This window comes from Balaenoptera borealis, assembly GCF_965194805.1.
Source record: "Balaenoptera borealis genome assembly, chromosome: 3".
Taxonomy (NCBI): domain Eukaryota; kingdom Metazoa; phylum Chordata; class Mammalia; order Artiodactyla; family Balaenopteridae; genus Balaenoptera; species Balaenoptera borealis.
This window is the reverse complement of record NC_138866.1, coordinates 147,556,152-147,576,742: the sequence shown is the minus strand read 5'-3', so window position 1 is coordinate 147,576,742 and position 20,591 is coordinate 147,556,152. Positions and strand designations below refer to the sequence as shown.

The following is a 20,591-nucleotide window of genomic DNA, read 5'->3' as shown; positions in this document are numbered from 1 at the left end:
TGTGACATCCTTGGGACCCCAGGACACAATGAAGGACTCTGAGCCCCTTATGAGAGGGAGCACGGCAAGGCTGATGCCAGTGTCAGCACTACATGCCCCACAAACCTGTCAACTCCAGCACTTCCCAGGGAATGTGGGGTTGGGAGCGATGGCTTTGGAGCTAGAGCAAGTGTGTCAGCGGTTGTAGTGAGTGAGTCAGTATATGAATGAGGTTTAGATCAGCGCTCAGTGAGTGTTCAGCATCATTATCATCATCACTCTTATTACTTCTCTGAAGCCTCAGGACTGAATGAAGATGGTTCTGAAGTGAAGAGAGTAGCCGGGGGTGAGGATGGAGCCCCCACCCCCTTCATAGCTGTCCAGCCCTTCCCGGCTTTATTGGACCTCCCCCTGGGCTCAGATGCAGTCAAGGCCAGCTGTGGATCCCGGCACACAGCAGTGGTGACAAGTGAGTGGGGCTGGGTAGGCTGGTTCAGGATGGGGCAGGAGGTCCCTCCACCCCACTCTCTAGCTGGTGGCTGCAGAAAAGGGTGTGGTCACCTAAAAAACTACCATTTTAATTAAGCGTCTTTGACATGTACTGAGTAGCTGCCCCACTCAGTACACTCCCACGGGGCTTTAACAGTGGCTCCCCAGCCTGTCAGGCCCCGATGGTTCTTCCTTCTGGAGGGAGGCTAGTGTTGCCAGCCTTTCATGTGACAGCAGGGCTGTCCTAAACTCAGCAGCTGTGAGTTGCAGGCCAATCAGTCCCCATATAGGGAGGTGAACTTTTTCAGTTTGGATCCTTTATCACCCCAATTGCGACTAGACAGTTGTTAAAAAGAGAGAGGATATGTTTTGCTACGCCAAGTAAGTCTCATGGTGACCATAACATGCTGGCAGGCTGAGCTGGACAAATGCCTAGTCAAAGAGCAGTGGTGTCAGCCCCTTACTGTCCTTTTGCTGTCCTTTGGTTGCAGGAACGGGGGAGCTCTACACCTGGGGCTGGGGTAAGTAAAAGGTTTGCTTTTGTGACACTTAAACCAAGGGGAGGAAATACCTGGGAGTAGAGGGCAGGTGACAACAGCCATGCAGAGAAGTGGAAGCAGGGGCCTCGGCCTGACCATTGGGACTGAAAAGCTGTCTACTCCCTTCTCTGGGACAGATATAGGCACACTCAGAGGGGCAGAGACCAGACAAGAGAGAAATAGGGCAACATATCAGTATTTCCCATCTACCTTTCTGAAAAAGTATTTGTCTTAAGGGAATATTTAGCCAGCAGTCATGAAACATCTTTTGGTCTGGCACTGGGTAGAGAAAAAGATAAAATAAAAATCTCTGCTCTGAACATCTGAGCTTAGGAGTGGGGAGCCTGGAGGAGCATCTTGCCTCTTGGGGACCTGTGGAATTGCCTGGTCCTGGAGGCTCTGTGGTGCTGGTCTCCTGAATTCATGGAGCAGACACCAGCAGAGTGGTGGCTTAAGCCCAGCACTTCAGTCAGTGGGCTGTTTTTCCTTCCTGGAGGGGAAAAGCCACGAGGCCCAGTGGAGAGGATGGCAAAGCAGCTTATTTCACTTTAGGTAAATATGGACAGCTTGGCCACAAAGACACGACCAGCTTGGATCGGCCCTGCCGTGTGAAGTACTTTGTAGATAAGCAACTCCAAGTAAGGACTGTGAGCTGTGGGCCCTGGAACACCTACGTGTATGCTGTGGAAAAAGAGAAGAGCTGACATGTATAGATAAGGGCATAAAATAAATGTAGAGTGAAAAATTATGAAGCTAAAACACCTGTGAAACTCCCCCCAGGTCAAGGAAGACCATTGCCAGCACCCCAGAGGCCCCACATCTGGCCTTCCCTATCACAGCCCTCTTGCTCCACCTTAGAGCAGGCAGCATCCTCAACTTTGTCTTCACATTAGAAACACCTGGAGGGAACTCCCTGGCGGTCCAGTGGTTAGGACTCTGCGCTTTCACTGCCTAGGGCGCGGGTTCAGTCCCCGGCCTGGGAACTAAGATCACACAAGCTGCGTGGCACAGCGTGGCCCAAAAAAGAAAAGAAAAGAAACAAACACCTGGAGATTTGAAATCAGAACTTAGGGGTGTGGAACCTAGATGTGGGTAGATTTTTTAGGCTGCCACACCCCACCCCACCCCCTGTGATTTGGAGGTAGTGCTAAGATTGGGAACCACTAGAGGTCATCTTATTTTGTTATTCATACACCTGTTTTCATTTTGACTCATACCATTCCTTGTATGCATCTTTATACAATATAATTTGCCTGCTTTTGAACTTTAGGTAAATAGAATCATTCTGTGTATGTTCTTTTATGTCTTGTTTTTTCATCAGCACTGTGTGATTCATCTGTGGTGTCGTGCAGTTGATTCATTTTTATTGTTATATGGTATTCCATTGTATGAGTTATACCTCAAGTTATATATTCTCTCTTTTTTTTTTTAGAGGAATTTTCCCATTCACTTTTTTTTTTTAATTATTTATTTTTATTTATTTATTTATATATGGCTGTGCTGGGTCTTCGTTTCTGTGCAAGGGCTTTCTCCAGTTGCGGCAAGTGGGGGCCACTCTTCATCGTGATGCGCGGGCCTCTCACTATCACGGCTTCTCTTGTTGCGGAGCACAGGCTCCAGACGCTCAGGCTCAGTAATTGTGGCTCACGAGCCTAGCTGCTCTGCGGCATGTGGGATCTTCCCAGACCAGGGCCCGAACCCGTGTCCCCTGCATTGGCAGGCAGATTCTCAACCACTGCGCCACCAGGGAAGCGCTATATTCTCTTACTGATAGGAATTTGTTTCTTTTTTCTCATTGAGTTAAAATACACATAACAAAAAATTTACTATCTTAATCATTTTTAAGTGGTATTAAATACATTCACATTGTTGTGTAGCCATCACCACCATCCATTCCCATCTCTTTTCATCTTGTAAATCTGAAACTCTACAGTTATTAAACAATAACTCCTTGTTCTCCCCAGCCCCTGGCAACCATCATTATACCTTGTGTCTGTCTTTGTGCTCTTGACTACTCTACGTACCTAATATAAGTGGAATCATACAGTATTTATCTTTTTATAAGATAAATATTGTTTTATTTCACTTAGCATAATGTTCTCAAGGTTCATCCATGTTATAGCATATTGCAGAATTTCCTTCCTTTTTAGGCCTGAATAATATTCCATTGTATGTATATACCACATTTTGTTTATCCATTCATTGGTTGATGGACACTTGGGTTGCTTTCATGTTTTAGCTATTGTGAATACTGCTGCTATGAACATGAGTTTACAAACATCTCTTTGAGACTCTGCTTTTAATTTTTTTCGATATATACCCTAAAGTGGAATTGCTGGGTCATATGGTAATTCTATTTTTAATTTTTTGAGGAGCCTACACACTGTTTTCCACAGTGGCTTTCCCATTTTACAATCCCACCAATAGTGCACAAGTGTTCCAATTTCTCCACATCCTCACCAAACACTTTGTTTTCTGTTTTTTTGACAGTAGCCATCCTGATAGGTGTGAGGTGGTATCTCATTGTAATTTTGATTTGCGTTTCCCTAATAATTAGTGATGTTAAGCATCTTTTCATGTGCTTATTGGCCATTCACGTATCTTTTTTGGAGAAATGTCTATTCAAGTCCTTTGCCCATTTTTGAATCTGGTTTTGTGTGTGTGTGTGTTGTTTTAGGAGTTCTCTATACATTCTGGATACTAATCCCTTATCAAATAAGTGATTTGGAAATATTTTCTCCCATTCTATTGGTTGCCTTTTTACTTTGTTGATACTGTCTCTTAATGTAAGAAGTTTTTTAATTTTCATGAAGTCCAATTTGTCTATTTTTTCTTTTGTTGCCTATGCTTTTGGTGTCATATCCAAGAAATCATCACCAAATCCAATGTCACGAAGCTTTTGTCCTATGTTTTCCAAGAATTTTATTGTTTTAGGTTTTATATTTTGGTCCTTGATCCATTTTGAGTTAATTTTTGTATATAGTGTTAGGTAAGAGTCCAACTTCATTCTTTTGCATGTGGTTATCCAGTTTTCCCAGCACCATTTGTTGAAAAGACTGTCCTTTCCTCATTGAATGGCCTTGGCACCATTGTCAAGAATCATTTGATTGTATATTCGAGGGTTTATTTCTGGGCTATTTCATTGATCTATATGTCTGTCTCTTTTTATGTCAATACTGTTGTAATTACTATAGCTTTGTAGTAGGTTTTTTTTTTTTTTTTTTTTAATTTATTGTAGTAGGTTTTGAAACCAGGAAGTGTGAGTCCTCCAGTTCTAGTCTTTTTCAAAATTGTTTTGTCTGTTGGGGTCCCTTGAGATCCCATATGAGTTGTAGTGTTTTTCTATTTCTGCATAAAGGTCCTTGAGATTTTAGGGACTGCACTGAATCTATAGATTGCTTTAGGTACTAATAATATTTTAACATTTTTTTTTTTAATTTATTTTTTTTGGCCGTGTTGGGTCTCAGTTGAGGCACATGGGGTCTTCACTGAGGCATGCGGGATCCTCCGTTGTGGCGCGGGCTCTTCATTGTGGCGCTCGGGCTTCTCTCTAGTTGCAGCGTGCGGATTTTCTCTCTCTAGTTCTGGCATGCAGGCTCCAGAGCGCATGGGCTCTGTAGTTTGCGGCACGTGGGCTGTCTCGTTGAGGCGCACGAGCTCAGCAGTTGTGGTATACGGGTTTAGTTTCCCTGCGGCATGTGAGATCTTAGTTCCCCAACCAGGGATCGAACCTCTGTCCCCTGCATTGAAAGGCAGGTTCTTTACCACTGGACCACCAGGGAAGTCCAATTTTAACAACATTAAGTCTTCCAATCCATGATCATGGGATGTGTTTCCATTTATTTATGTCTATAATTTCTTTCAGGAGTGTTTTGTAGTTTTCATTGTACATGTCTTTCACCTCCTTGGTTAATTCCTAAGTATTTTATTCTTTTTGATGCTACTATATATGGAACCATTTTTTAAAATTAATTTATTTATTTTTGGCTGCGTTGGGTCCTTGCTGCTGCATGTGGGCTTTCTCTAGTTGCGATGAGCCAGGGCTACTCTTTGTTGTGGTGCGCAGGCTTCTCATTGCGGTGGCTTCTCGTTGCGGAGCTCTAGGCGCGCGGGCTTCAGTAGTTGTGGCTCACGGGCTCTAGAGTGCAGGCTCAGTAGTTGTGGCGCACAGGCTTTGTTGGCTCTGCGGCATGTGGGATCTTCCTGGCCCAGGGCTCGAACCCAGGGCCCCTGCACTGGCAGGCGGATTCTTAACCACTGTGCCACCAGGGAAGCCCTGGAATCATTTTTGTAATTTCCTTTTCGGATTGTTCATTGTGTATAGAAATACAACTGTGTGTTGACTTTGTATCCTGCTACTTTGCTGAAGTAATTTATTAGTTCTAACAGCTTTTTTGTAGTCTTTAGGATTTTCTACATATAAAAGATCATTCGTCTGCAAACAGAGATACTTTTACTTCTTCCTTTCTAATTTGGATGCCTTTTGTTTCTTTTATAGCCTAATGGCTCTGACTAGAACTTCCATTACTATGTTGAATAAAAGTGGTGAAAGTGGGCATCCTTGCCTTGTTCCTGATTTTAGAGGAAAAGCCATTGAGTATTATGTTTGCTGTGGGATTTTCATATACGGATTTTATTGTGTGGAAGTAGTTCCCTTCTTTTCCTATTTTATTGAGTGTTTTTAATCACGAAAGGGCACGGAATCTTGCTTTTTCTACATCAGTTGAGATGATCATGTGTTTTTTTTCCTTCATTTTGTTGATGTAGCATGTTACGTTGATCATCCTTGTATTCCAGGAATAAATCTCACTTGGTCATGATGTATAATCCTTTTCAAGTGTTGCTGAATTCTATTTGCTAGTATTTTGCTGAGGATTTTTTCATCTATGTTCAAAAGGGATATTGGTCTGTAGTTTTCCTGTAGTGTCTTCTGGCTTTGGTATCAAAGTTATGCTGGCCTCACAGAATGAGTTAGGAGTTCTTCCCCTGAAATATTTCGGAAAAACTTGAGAAGGACTGGTGTTAGTTCTTTAAATATTTGGTAGAATTCACAGTGAAGCCATTAGGTCCAAGGCTTTTTTCTTGGGAAATTCTTTTTTTTTTTTTTAATTATTTATTTATTTTTGGCTGTGTTGGGTCTTCGTTGCTGCATGCGGGCTTTCTCTAGTTGCGGTGAGTGGGGACTACTCTTCGTTGTGGTGCGCGGGCTTCTCATTGTGGTAGTTTCTCTTGTTGCGGATCATGGGCTCTAGGCACGCGGGCTCGGTAGTTGTGGCTTGCGGGCTCTACAGCATAGGCTCAGCAGTTGTGGCACATGGGCTTAGTTGCTCCGCAGCCTGTGGGATCTTCCTGGACCAGGGCTCGAACCCATGTCCCCTGCATCGGCAGGCAGATTCTTAACCACTGCGCCACCAGGGAAGCCCTTTCCTGGGAAATTCTTGAGTAGTGATTCTATCTCCTTACTAGTTATAGGTCTATTCAGATTATTTCTTTGTGATTTACTCTTGATAGGTTTTGTGTTTCTAGGAACATGTCCATTTCACCCAGGTAATCTGATTTGTTGGTGTACAATTAATTGCTCATAGTACTCTCTTTTTAAAAAAAAAAAATTATTTGGCTGCACCAGGTCTTAGTTGCAGCATGCGGGATCTAGTTTGCTGACCAGGGATTGAACCCAGGCCCCCTGCACTGGGAGCAAGGAGTCCTAACTGCTGTACTACCAGGGAAGTCCCCATAGTACTCTTTTAAAACCCTTTTTTCTTTCTGTAGAATTAGTAGTAATGTCCCTGCTTTCATTTTTTTTATATATAAATTTATTTATTTTTGGCTGCATTGGGTCTTCTGTTGCCACGCAGGGGCTTTCTCTAGTTGAGGTGAGGGGGCTACTCTTTGCTGTGGTGGTGGGCTTCTCATTGCAGTGGCTTCTCTTGTTGTGGAGCACAGGCTCTAGGTGTGCAGGCTCAGTAGTTGTGGCTCGTGGGCTCCAGAGTGCAGGCTCAGTAGTTGTGGCACACAGGCTTAGTTGCTCCACGACATGTGGGATCTTCCCAGACCAGGGCTCGAACCCATGTCCCCTGCATTGGCAGGCAGATTCTTAACCGCTGAGCCAACAGGGAAGTCCCCTTGCTTTCATTTCTTATTTTAATGACTTGTGTCTTTTTTCCTTAGTCCATCTAGCTAAAAGTTCATCCATTTCATTGATCTTTTCAAAGAACCAACTTTTGGTTTCACTGATTTTCTCTGTTGTTTTTCTATACGAATTTCATTTATCTTTGCTGTAATCTTTATTTTCTTCCTTCTGCTAGCTTTTGGTTTAGTTTGTTCTTTTTCTAGTTTTTAAGTTGAAAGTTAGCTGGCTGACTTAAGATCTTTCTTGTTTTTTTAATGTGAACATTTACAGCTATAATTTCCCCTTAGCACCGCTTTTGCTGCATCCCGTAAGTTTTGGTATGTTTTGTTTTTCTTTTCATTCATTCTAATTATTTTCTAATTTCCCCTGTGATTTCCTCTGATCCACTGGTTTATTTATTTTTAATTAATATTAAATATTAATATTTATATAAAATATTAATATAAAAATAAATATTAAGCCCCCACTTGCAGGGGCTACTCTTCATTGTGGTGCGCAGGCTGCAGTGGCTTCTCTTTGTTGCAGAGCACGTGCTCTAGGCGTGTGGGCTTCAGTAGTTGTGGCACATGGGCTCAGTAGTTGTGGCACACAGGCTTAGCTGCTCTGTGGCATGTGGGATCTTCCTGGACCAGAGCTTGAACCCATGTCCCCTGCATTGGCAGGCGGATTCTTAACCACTGCATTACCAGGGAAGTCCCCAGGACCACTGTTTGCAAGTCTTTGTCTAATAAATATAGCTGCCATTAAGTCTTTTTCCGGGACAGATTCTGTTGATTTATTTTCTTTTGAATGGGCCATACTCTCATGTTTCTTTGCATGCCTCGTGAATTTTTTGTTGAACACTGGACATTTGAATCTGGTAATATGGTAACTAACTCCGGGAATCAGATTCTCCCCCTTTTCCAGGGTTTGCCATTTTTTTTTTTAATTGTCATAGGCTGTCTCTCTCTGTACCAAGGATCAGCCTTAGGTGTAAACGTAATATTGTCTTTTCTGAGCCTTTCCTTAGGTATCATGGTCACTTTCTAATTTTCCCCATATATGCAGATACTTTTGAATGTCCTAGTCTTTAACATCCGACTCCCAAAAGGGAAAAATGAAGGGGGAACATAAGGGCACTCACTGATCTGTTAAATTTCCTGGAAGTTGCTTGGGTGGGTTGCTAGTACCAGAGGGAGGAAAACAGTTCTCACAGAATGGTGGTTGTGGGTTACAGGCTATCTGGCAGCTCCCTGGAGGATCAGTGCAAGAGCTCACCTTTGTTTTGCCAGACTTAATGTTCCCAGGGCTGGGCAGCTTTTGCTGAAAGTATTTAAAGGCACAAGTATTGGCTGCAATAACCTGGGCAAGGGAAAGATCTGGGAAGAAAGAGGTTGGGAACGGAGATGATAGGGAGAAAGGCCTTTTAAAAGGTCCCACAGTATACTGGGGAATCAAAGCATAACACATGCCCAGGGCTGGATATTTGCTCAGAAATGCCTGAGAAAACAATAAGCTTTCATTTCTGTCTAGCATTCAGGCTCCACACAAGCAAGACTGAAAGCTAAGGCAGAGTTGTAAACAGTCTGGCTAAGCATTAAAGGCTTGCTGCAACACAAAGCCAATCATCTGTAAAGAATGTATTTCTTTTTCTCACTTTTCTTTTAATAAGTTTAGCAAGGCTGCAGGATACAAGAGCAATATACAAAAATCAACCGCTATATGTAGCCAAGCAACAACAAGAAATTCTTATTAAAAAATACCATTTACAATAGCATCAAGAAACATGAAATACTTATGGATAAATCTGACAAAGATGTGAAAGATCTGTAAACATGACCTACAAAATACTGAGAGAAATTAAAGAAAACCTAAATAAATGGAGAGATATGCCTTGTTCGGGGGTTGTCAGTTCTCCCTCAGGTGGTCCACAGATTCAATGCAATGCCAATAAAAATCCTACCAGATTTTTGGGTAGAAATTGACAAGCTTTTTTCCTAAAACTCTTACAGAAATGCACAGTAAGCAGAACAGACAAAATAACGTTTAAAAGCACCAAGTTGGAAAGCTAACATTACCTGATTTCAAGAATTTGTGTAAATCCTCAGTAATTAAGACAGGGTAGTACTGTCATTAGGACAAATAGATTAGTGGAACAGAAACGTACAGTGGAGAAGGTTTAGCTTTTCAGCTAATGGTGCTGGACAACTGGCTACCTGTATGCAAAAAGAATGAACTTAAAGCCATACCTGGAGCCATACAGATAGATGATACACACAGAGCCAAAATGAATCAGACGTAAATGTAAAACTGAAAACTTTAAACTTCTAGGAGAAAACCTTTATCATCTTGGGTTAGGTAAAGATTTCTTAGAGCAACAGCAGTACAATCCAAAGAACAAATGGATGTCATCAAAATTAAACCTCTGCTCTTCAGTGACACTGTTAAAAGAATTAAAGCAGCCTGAAATTAATATAATGTATGTCAATTATACTTCAAGAAAACAAAAAGAAGCCACAGATGGGGACAAGATCTTTGCAAAACATACACCTGATAAAAGAATTTGTATGCAGCATATATAGAGAGCTCTCAAAACTCAACAGTAAGAACATAGCTTTGGAATTCCCTGGCAGTCAAGTGGTAAGGACTCCACACTTCCACTGCTGAGGGCCTGGGTTCGATCCCTGGTTGAGGATCTAAGATCCCATAAGCCACGTGGGCACAGCCAAAAAAATAAAAAACAAATACAATTCAATTTTTTAAATGGCCAAAAATAGTAAACAGGTACTTCACCAAAGAAGATAAGAATGATGGCAAAAAAGTACACAAAAAGATGTTAAACATCATTAGTCATTAGGGAAGTGAAAATTCCAACCACAATGAGATACCATTTCACAGCTACTAAAATGGCTAAAATTATAAAGACTGACCATACAAAGTGTTGGAAAAGATTGAAGAAATTGGAACCTTCAGGGACTTCCTTGGTTGGCACAGTCGTTAAGAATCCACCTGCCAATGCAGGGGACACGGGTTTGATCCCTGGTCTGGGAAGATCCCACATGCCGCGGAGCAACTAAGCCTGTGAGCCACAGCTACTGAGTCTGCACTCTAGAGCCCACGAGCCACAACTACTGAGCCCATGTGCTGCAACTACTAAAGACCGCACACCTAGAGCCCACACTCCACAACTACTGAGCCCATGTGCTGCAACTGCTGAAGCCTGCACACCTAGAGCCCACACTCCACAGCAAGAGAAGCCACCACAATGAGAAGCCCGCGCATTGCAATGAAGAGTAGTCCCCACTCACTCACAACTAGAGAAAGCCTGTGCGCAGCAACGAAGACCCAACGCAGCCAAAAATAAATAAATAAATAAATTTATTAAAAAAAAAAAAAAGAAAAGAAATTGGAACCCTTACACATTATTGATGAGAATGTAAAATAGTCCAACTGCTTTGGAAAACCATTTGGCAGTTTCTTAAAAAGTTAAACATACACCTACCATATGTATGATGCAACTATTCCACTCCTAGGTATTTAGCCAAAAGAAAATATATCTCCATACAAAGACGTGTACATAGCAATGAAACCAGAAGTTTCCTAATAGTACCTCAGCCTCTTTATACATCAGGATTTAGGCTTTTTATTCCTCTCAAAAAAACTTTTTTCTCAGAATAAGAGATGTTCTTAATTTACAAACACTCAAAAGAATGTGAATATCATACTCCCGACTAAAAATTTCTTGTATTTCTTTTAGTCCTTTCTATTTTCCACAGACAAAAACCAACCAAAAAGTGACATGGGGAACAACGAAAACACACACCACAGTATATATCTTTGAAATATAAGTATACACATTTTAATTTATTTTTAAGAATATTTATATTTTAAAATCAGGACATTTATACGTATGCCTAAACAGCATGGCTGACACAGACCAAATCCACACTGGTAAGCTTCCAAGAACCATTTACTGTGCTGACAGTAGTACTGGTGCAGGCAGACGGAGAATAAATAATAGTGCTTTGGGGAGCACAGTAGTGATTGATACATAGGATAGGTAAAGAAGGAGCCTCATCGTGGACGCTACAGCAGGAACAGCTCCCCAGTACTGACATGTGCAAAGTTCCAGATCTCCACGACAGAAACAGCCCAACCCATCCAAACAGCCTCCCAACTTGGCTGGCAAGTGCAGAGGATGGAGGAACTCAGGCACAGGGCGCACAGGGATGGGGAACTGGACCCAGAGATAAACTGAAGAAGCAGAGTGCAGACAAGTACGTGTGTTCACACACACACCCCCACAGCACTGGCCTATATAACAAAACTGTACACAATTTAACAAAGGTGCTCCCAGCCTCCCTGTCACCTCTTTGGCAGTGAGTTGGGCCATCCTAACTTCTGACACACAGACATCTTCATCAGGAGGAAGGCTGTCCTGTGTGGTGGGGACAGGCCTTTAGGTGAGAGCAAAGCTATTGAAGCTATAGCATTAACTGAACATCCCTAAACAAAAAAGACGTTAATTGCTAATTATAAGTGTACAAGCCCAAAACTGCTTCATGTCCCATACCCCAAGCTTGGGCATAGTCAATCATTAAACTACACAATGGTGAAGTAAAACAAGCCTTTGATCATGCTTTAGCAAGTACAATTACGGGGTAGGAAAAGAAATTAGGTTCCATATGCTAAAATTTACACTTACTGCTATGAACTATGTTTTAATGTATTTCTTGAGTCAAAATAAAACCAAGTGTCTAAGGACGTACTAAGCTTATGATGGACTCTCATCTGTAACTCATTCACTTCTGTAAGTTAGGCCCATGGTAATGGAACCTGTCCAGGCTTTCAAGCGCATCTAAACTGAAGAAACATTAAAGCCACCCCTGTATAATTAGGCACAGGGCATAGGAAACCTCAGCTGGATGACTGATCAGGGCTTCTCAGGACTGGATGTTGGTTGAATTGAGGATTCGAGAAGTAGCATCAGATTTGGAAGCCTTTGAAAGTTCTCGCTGTTGAAAAATAAATAACATCAGTGGCATTACTGTCCCCTCTCATGCGTGCCCTGCCCTTGTAAGCACAGGTGAGTGTCAGCATACAGCCCTCTGAGGGCTGCTTCTCTAAGATGGTGGTCCCTAGCCCAGCACAGGCTGTGTTAGGAGCAAAAGGGGAGGGACTCTGAACACCTTAGTCACAGATTAAGCATGTGCACATATGCCCCTTGATCCCTTTCCTCAGCCAGTCCATTCTATTAAAACCTCACAGAAGAGAAATCCTTTATACTTCACAAAGTACTCTCTGAGTTGTCAAGCTAGGTAGGCAACAAGCTTTGGTCTTTTGAGCACTTTAGGAAACAATGGGCCAGAACATATATCTACCAATCCCTGGGGCTGAGGGCCTTGTAACCTGCTGGTGATCTGATCTCATGCTGGAGCACATGGTATAGAAGCAGAAGACAGAGCAGGAATGACCACTGAGAAAGGACAGATGTTAGTAGAGGTTAGTCTACTGGCTTCAGTGCTGCCTGGTGGAGTCTACCAGCCATAGCAACCAAAACCAGAAGAATCTCCCTCGGCCTAGCCAGAGAGAAACAGATATATGTAAGCAGCAAGTGGATGAAGCGGGCTTGGCTGAGCAAACAAAAGAGAAAGCTGGACTCTGTCCAGCAATCAGCTAGCCAGAGTGACAAATACCCACCTTCTATAGGTAGACCACCCCTGTCAAGTAACTTGACAAAAGTAAAAGAATATAAAGCTAGCTTCAGTGCTCAAAATGAACGATAGCCTTGGGCAGCTGTCACATTCTCCATCACTGCAGCAAGTGAGTCGATGCCCTAGGCTTTAACTCAGTATCCCCCACAAGGGTGAGGGGCAGGCTCACCTCTCAACAGTTAGATACTGAGGGAAGAGAGAACACACATTGTTAAGGAAAGGGCACTGCAGTTAAGTGTTGGTAAATGTGGAGTACGTTACTAGGAGCTGAAGAGCATTGTGGGAAAAAATTACTTTCTTCCAGTGCCTCATATATGCTTCAGCAGCTCAATGTGGTAGAAAATAGGCAAAGGCAAGAAATGAGCATTGGCTAGCTCAGAGTAGACAGAAAGTTGGCAATTCAGCTCTGAGGGGTTAGTAAGACATATACTCCAGGAAATAATCAGCACACAGGCCAAGAACCTCATAGGCAGCACACAGCTGGGGCTCCCCTCCCCACGTGGTGGGGCCTCTATTCCTTGCAGCACATTGGAGGCCTTTAATGTCACAACTGGGGAGGGTGAAAGTTTTCTGTTGTGAAATAACATGATAAAAAACCTTTGCCTGACTTTAGATGGGGCTGAGAATCCAATTCAAGTCTGAACAAGTTAATTGGCAGGTTAGTCAGTCTGTTGGGAAGTTAAGCCAGATATTTATTATTTCTGAAGTCCGTATTAGGAATTCCTGCTTCCTTTGTTAAAAAAAGGTTTTATGATAGTACAGCTGAGATTATTGGTTAGTGTAGCCCTGTGCCCAGATGGGAATGAAGCCAGCAGATGACAGATCAGTCTGGAAAAGGGACATGGGACATGCAGGGGTTGCCATACAGACCTGAAGCCCAACAGTGGAGCTGTCAGAGAGGGACGGATCCTTCTAAGAACAAAGAATTGAGACAATTACCAAGAACTCCACCAAGAGAGCACCAGGGCAGTGATTAGAAGGTTCACCTCCTGCAGCCAGGGAATGGTATTTCTTAAGCAGAAGGATCCAGGTTAAATGTCTGCTTGCTGCTGCCATCTTTCTTCCTATATACCACCCTTAAACCACCCCCACCTCATGCCATGGTCAAGTCAGGAAAGGGATTCTCAGCCTCCAAAGAACTGTCCTAAATAATAGCCTGGGTGCCCTTGGGAAGATACCCACTCTGCCCCAACTGTGTGCTCCCCAGGGACTGGTAGATATTAGAAAAGGTGAATTACCGCAAACTCAGAATAGGTGCTGGCAACAGAATTAATGCTGAAGTTGCGCCGTGGGGGGGCCGAGGCAGGGTACCCACCGCTGAAGATGCTACCATTGAGCTCCAGGTTCTCCTTGTTGGCTCCATGCTTGATGCCACGGGGTGTTTTTTTCCCCGAACAGGTGGAAGTGGTGACTGGCTGTAGAGAAAAGAAAGATCGACCAATGTATCATCCTTATAATGACCACACACACAAATTATCAAAGGCTGATACCATCTTTATATTATTCGTGTGTCTGTAATCCTATACTTCTGGCTTATTTTATTTTTTAAATTTTTATCTTTTGGCCACGCCGCGCGGCATGCGGGATCTTACTCCCCAGCCAGGGATCAAACCCACGCCCCCCGCATTGGAAGCATGGAGTCCCAACCACTGGACCACCAGGGAAGTCCCTACTTTTGGTTTAAAAACATACAAATTCTTAATGATCTGCAGAACCCTTATCTTGAGCATAGTCTGTAAAATACCTGAAAGACTGAACACATTTTAGCATGCACTCCTCACTCCCTCCTTGGGTGAGAGTACCTATCTGCATCTAGTTGTCCAGTGTCACTGGGCTGGACCCACATGCAAGGACCTTGCTCAGTAGCAACTGAAGACCAGGCTTTGAACTGAGCCTATGGAGACTCTTCAGTTTCCCAGTCACATCCCAGTGCTTCCCTTGATACCGGACGGGGCTCAAAATGACCATTCTCTTCTCTCATTTAGTTTTTGACAGATTAGCTAGCTTACATCTGTCAACTTTCAGCATCTCAATGATAACCGAATCCAGGGATCTTAGAAAGTGGAACAAGTTAGGTGGGGCCCTGTATGGCTGAACCATACTGACTCCTTTTTGTCAGCTCCATCTTAGGCCTGCAGTCCCATCCCCTCCCCTTCCTGCAAGACTGAGCTTCAGCTTACAAGGAATGAGGCCAAGCCAGATAAGTTCCCTATCAACTTTGACCCTTGCCTTCATCTGATAAGAAAACTGGAAAAATGCCTTTTGCTGATGTAGACGATTAATGGTCTTGAGACCCTGGGGGGAGGAAAACCACCCAGTTCCTGTCACTACAGATGTGCTTCTCCCTAGTAGTCAGATTCTATTTTTAGCTTTGGCCCCCTTAAATCCCCCCCTTTCGTGCTTGAGTGCAGCTGCAAATGCCTCTGGGTCACCGTCTGCCCGATCCTGCCTGTATGCAAGTTACCCACAATAAACTTCATAATTGCGCTTTATGAAGCTGCCTGCTTTGTTTTTCGGCCTCAAAGTTCCTTCTCAGTCCAGAGGATAGTATTCAATCTCTCCACCTCCCAGCAGTCCCCGGAGTACATAGGTTGGGGCAGTGTCGGGGATGTGCTTGTACACAGAGCATACTAACCTTGCTGCCAGAAGGTGGAAGGCGAGACACAGGGGAGCGGCAGACTGTCCCCGAAAAGACAGGCCGAATGCTGCTGTTGGCCGTAGCATTGGACACGGTGGTAGTGTTCAGCTAAGGAGAAGAACAGAGATTACTGATGTGAGATGACATGCTTAGCAGCCCATCCCTACACTACAGAGAGTGAGGATGGGAAATAGTCTAAGATTGTTTTCATGGTGAAGAGCTTTGAGGACACCTGTGAAAAGCGTTCAGTGTTCCATCCAGCAGATGGAATTGTAAAATGGGACAACCATTTTGTTTCCAAAAGTTAAACGGACAACTATCATAAGACCCAGCCATATCATTCTTGGGTATTTACCCAAGAGAAATGAAAGCATATATCCATACAAAGACTTACATATAAATATTTATAGCAGCTTTATGTGTAGCAGCCAGAAAACTAGAATTAAGCCAAATATCCATCAACACAGGCAACTAGATAAGCAAACTGTGGTATATACGTCCAATGGAATACTGTTCAACAATAAAAAGAGGTAACCTACTGATACGTGCAACAACAGATGAAAAAAGTCAGACACAGAAGTATACATACTGTATGATTCTATTTATATAAAATGTTAGAAAATGCAAACTAATCAACAGTAACAGAGCAAAGCTGCAGTTGCCAGGAGCTAGTGGGAAGTGGGTGGGGGGAGGGAAATGGGTGGTAAGGGAAGCAAAAAGAAAACAAAGGGGCAAAAGGAAACTTTGGGTGTGATGGGTATGTTCACTGTCTTGATTGTGGTGAGGGATTCACGGTGCATACATATATCACAGCTTATTAACGTGTACACTTTAAATATTATGTGTCTACTTTATTCAATAAAGCTGTAAGCTTTTTCTTTAATTGGAAAAACTCTAGGTGGATTAAAAACATTAAATGGGATAGCAAGACTATTCAAATACAAGACACAAACTAGGAAATACAACACAGGAAAATATCTGTGTGCCTCAGGTCCTGGGTAGGTTATTTGCAAGTACAAGCCATTAAGAAAACAGATTGAAAACATTTTTACTATATTGATATTAAGAACTTTTCGTTCATCAACAAAACACCATAAAGAGTAAAAAGACAAGCTACAGGGACTTCCCTGGTGGCGAAGTGGTTAAGACTCTGAGCTACCAGTGCAGGGGGCCTGGGTTCGATCCCTGGTCAGGGAACTAGATCCCACATGCATGCCGCAACTAAGAGTTCGCATGGCACAACTAAGGAGCCCACCTGCCACAACTAAGACCTGGCACAACAACAACAAAAAAGACAAGCTACAGAAGACACACACAAATGCTGGGAAAAGCTATTGTAACACAACTGACAAGGAAGTAGCATCCAGAACATACAAAGAATTCCTATAAAATTTGCAAGAAAGAAACAAATGTTCCAACAGAAAAACTGTCTCAGAATAGGACATCCAGAAGGCTAATGAACATGTCAAAAGGTTCAACTTCATTAGTAATTAGGAAAATGCAAACTAAAATTATAATGAGACATTACTTCACACCCATCAGATGGGCAAAAACTGTAAAGTCTGAAAATATCACATGTTGGCGAAGATTGGATCCAGCGTAGCACTTAGGCACTACCACTGGAAGCGTAAATTGTTATAACTGCTTTGGTATCACAGACTGAATGATCAGTGCAGCCAGCACTTGAGAAATGTTTGGATGCAGCACTCTTGAGATCATGGGACGTATCACTTAATCTTTGTGTTCTCAGCATCTAATAGAGAGATTTTCAAACTTTTAATGAAAACAAACCTTTCGGACTTCCCTGGTGGCGCAGTGGTTAAGGATCTGCCTGCCAATGCAGGGGACATGGGTTCAATCCCTGGTCCGGGAAGATCCCACATGCCGCGGACCAACTAAGCCCGTGTGCCACAACTACTGAGCCCACGTGTCGCAACTACTGAAGCCTGCACGCCTAGGGCCCATGCTCTGCAAGAAGAGAAGCCACCACAATGAGAAGCCCGCGCACCGCAATGAAGAGTAGCCCCTGCTCACCGCAACAAGAGAAAGCCCATGCGCAGCAACAAAGACCCAACACAGCCAAAAAAAACCCCAAACCTTTCTAGAATTTTATAGCACGTTTTTAAAATTTCGTCACATTATTTTCCTAATAAAAAATTAACTACCTAATATCAAACAATAGGGAACTAGTTTAGTAAATGACACTATATCAAAAGAATAGAATATATAGCTAAGAATGAGCATGTTATTTGAAGAAAGTTTGATGCTATGGAAAAAAAAAAAATCACAACCAATACCAACTAGGGAAAAAGCAGAAATCAAAATTATATGTGATCTCTATTTTGTGAAAATACACTATTTTAAAAAGCTTTTTACAGAAGCAGGAAAAACACCAAATATTCTCATTGGTTCTCCTGGAGTTACATTACAGGTGATTTTTAAAACATTTTATGTGTTATAAAATGAGTTGCAAGGGAAGAGGAAAATAATGCTCCACTTCATTTATTAAAGAAACGGTTTAAAAAAAACAAAGGAAGAAAGAAAGAAAGAAGGAAGGAAGGAAGAACTCCCTGATTTCCTGCTCTAGAGATTAAGGAGTATTAGGTATTCCATTTGCCAAGCATGAAAGTCTTCTTTCACATAGTGCCATGGTCACTTGTTGGAATTACAGAATGAACCTCTGAAGGTTCTCATCATTACAGAATGTTGGCAGCTGCTGGCCCCCGAGTTTAATCTGGGACTCAACAACTGGCACACATCAAAGCTGGCCACTCCTTGACTGTCACTGTCAAGTCCCTACTCAGGATTGAACTGCGGAATTGCATTCACACTGTCAAATGGACTCAACCTGGAAGGCTAGAAAAACTCTTTCCCATCTCTGCAGGACAGAAGGCAAGAGATGGGCAGAGCCCTAGCCTCAAAAATGCCTCAGACATGGCAGTTCATGCAGCCTCATGTTTACCTTGCGCACTTTGCCCGGCGTGCCAGGTGCCAGTCCTCGCCGCTTGTTGGGTGTTCGCGGAGTACTGCCATAGAGCATCTCTGTCTCAGTTTGCTTCTTGTTCTTTAGTTGCTATGTGAAAGTCAGAAGCAAGAGTGACAAATCCCAGAAGGAGAACAGGTCTGGGATGGGGGCAGAGGCAGGGCCAGAAATCTAGCGCAAGTCTCTGCACCCGGAGCTAAAAAGAGCTGCCATGAGCTACTCCTTCAACCAACCTAGAGCCCTGGCAGAGACTCTGGGCTGCTCACTCATGCTATCTTCTCCTCCTCCCAAACTGGGTTCACTTACTCGTTCCTGCTTGGCTCTCTCTTTCTCCAGTCGGTGCATCTCCCACTGTTCTGTTACATACTCCATGAATTTCTGCCCATTCACCACAAATGCCTTTGAATGCTCCTGTTCCCACATTTCAATCCTTGCTTTCAACTCCTCTTCCAACTGAGACCAGAAACAAGGACATGTTAATTACTTCAAATTTTTGGTGTGAAGCCCAAAAAAAATGATTCTCCTGAAGAATGCCTCCTCCCTCCCCAGAGTATCATTAGCCTGACTTCAGGTAGCTGGACCCACGTGGGAACAGGTTGGAGTGGCCAGAAATCAGTCTTGGGATGGTTCATTCATAATACACATGAAGGTGGGAAAAGGCGAGAACCCAGAGCCTGACCACTACAGTTTTGGTGCCCGAAGTTGGAGGCAGCACTGGGGGAAACCAGCAACGTTAAATATGCAGTGTACACTAGAGCGGCACTATCTGGGCTCCAATCTGGAATCTACCTCTTACTGGCTGTGAAGAGGTAGGCAAGTTACTTAAGTTCGCAGTGCCTCAGTTTCCTCATCTGTAAAAATGGAATTAATAATACCAACTTCTTAAGGATGTTGTGACAATTAAATGAATTAATAAATGGAAAGCACTTTGCAACAGTATATGGCACTTAATTCAATAAATGTTAACTATTATTATTATTATTAAAATAGAGAATAGTAATGAGATCCAAAGCACTTTCTCAAAAGGTTACCTTGTGTTATGGGCTGAATTATGTCCCCTGCCAAATTCACATGTTGAAGTCTTAATCCCCAGTACCTCAGAATGTGGGACACAGAGGTAATTAAGTTAAAATGAGGTCATTAGGGTGGGTCCTAATCCAACATGACTGGTAGCCGTATAAGAAAATTTGGACACAGACACATACAGAAGGAAGCCCATGTGAAGATACAGGGAGAAGACTACTATCTGGAGCCAGGAGAAAGGCTTCGGAAGAAAGCAACTCTGCTGACACCTTGATCTCAGACTTCTAGCCTCCAGAATTGTGAGAAAGTGAATTTCTGTTGTTTAAACCACCCAGTCTCTGGTACTTTGTTATGGCAGCCCTAAAAAGCTAATAAAACTTGATATTCAGTTGCTTATACTAGGTAGGCCCAGTATATACTTATTATCCTTACTTAAGGAAAAATGATTCAAAGCAAGAGATATACAAAAAGTGAGGTATTTTGTAGCCAAGCACCAAAAACTCTTTCAGCAACAATATTACCTTAGGGAGTGTTTTTTGGAGCTTGGCTCGCTGCTTTTCTTCTTTTAGAAGATTTCCTCCACGATTTGTAAATCGACTTGGATCTGAAGCTTTTCTCTGTGAAAAATACATTTTAATTAGAGTGAACCCCAGACAGTCAGACCAGTCACTTCTGCTAAGAATCCTCACTCTCATAAACAGATACATATTTTTAGGGAGACTTCAGAGTTTTGCATTCCCATCCACTTTTAGCAGTGAGAAATCGTGGCTTTCTAAGGCAGGGAGTGGGGTGTGAACACTCTGAGGCATATGCAAGATCATACACTGGGGTGCAGGAAAACTAGTGTTTCCTTTTTAGTCTAAAAAGTAAGACAGGCTTTAATATTTAATGCACAATGTCACTGGCTCCCTTCCTGGGTTCAGATGTCACCAACAGGAAATGGGGTATGCGGAAGGACAAGGGGGAGGTCTACACTCAGAGGGTTTGGTGGTGGCACCCTTACTTGCCCACTCACTTCCAACATATTGAGACAATGCAGCTTAAATGTGCTCAGTTAAGGGGTTTATAGATAATCTGGTTTTTATTAAATTAACCCTCACAAAATGGACAAAAAATG

At 42.8% G+C, this 20,591-nt stretch overlaps 2 protein-coding genes across 17 annotated transcripts in view; one reads left to right on the top strand and one right to left on the bottom strand.

Moving 5' to 3' along the window:
* The window catches only part of RCCD1 (RCC1 domain containing 1), a 39,600-nt gene that overhangs the window by 6,548 nt on the left and 12,461 nt on the right, over positions 1 to 20,591 (top strand). For 3 of the 13 annotated variants that reach the window (XM_082388413.1, XM_082388415.1, XM_082388407.1), the window contains 3 exons: positions 278 to 448; positions 960 to 989; positions 1,560 to 1,645. The exons of 1 other annotated variant lie outside the window; for it this stretch is intronic. In XM_082388413.1, coding sequence (XP_082244539.1) covers positions 278 to 448; positions 960 to 989; positions 1,560 to 1,645 — 287 coding nt within the window. Of the gene's footprint in view, positions 1 to 277; positions 449 to 959; positions 990 to 1,559; positions 4,213 to 4,248; positions 6,958 to 14,949; positions 15,323 to 20,591 lie in introns of those variants that run through there. 9 more of the 13 variants (XM_082388418.1, XM_082388414.1, XM_082388416.1 and 6 more) reach the window with 7 other exon arrangements.
* Positions 10,949 to 20,591, bottom strand: part of PRC1 (protein regulator of cytokinesis 1) — a 29,212-nt gene continuing 19,569 nt past the window's right edge. The window contains exons 9-15 of one of the 4 annotated variants that reach the window (XM_082388366.1): positions 19,996 to 20,091; positions 18,758 to 18,904; positions 18,431 to 18,541; positions 15,466 to 15,576; positions 14,069 to 14,245; positions 13,701 to 13,742; positions 10,949 to 12,131 (exon numbers count right to left, since the gene is read on the bottom strand). In XM_082388366.1, the coding sequence (XP_082244492.1) occupies positions 12,060 to 12,131; positions 13,701 to 13,742; positions 14,069 to 14,245; positions 15,466 to 15,576; positions 18,431 to 18,541; positions 18,758 to 18,904; positions 19,996 to 20,091 (756 nt within the window). In that variant the 3' untranslated portion in view covers positions 10,949 to 12,059. The other 3 variants (XM_082388367.1, XM_082388368.1, XM_082388365.1) reach the window with 3 other exon arrangements.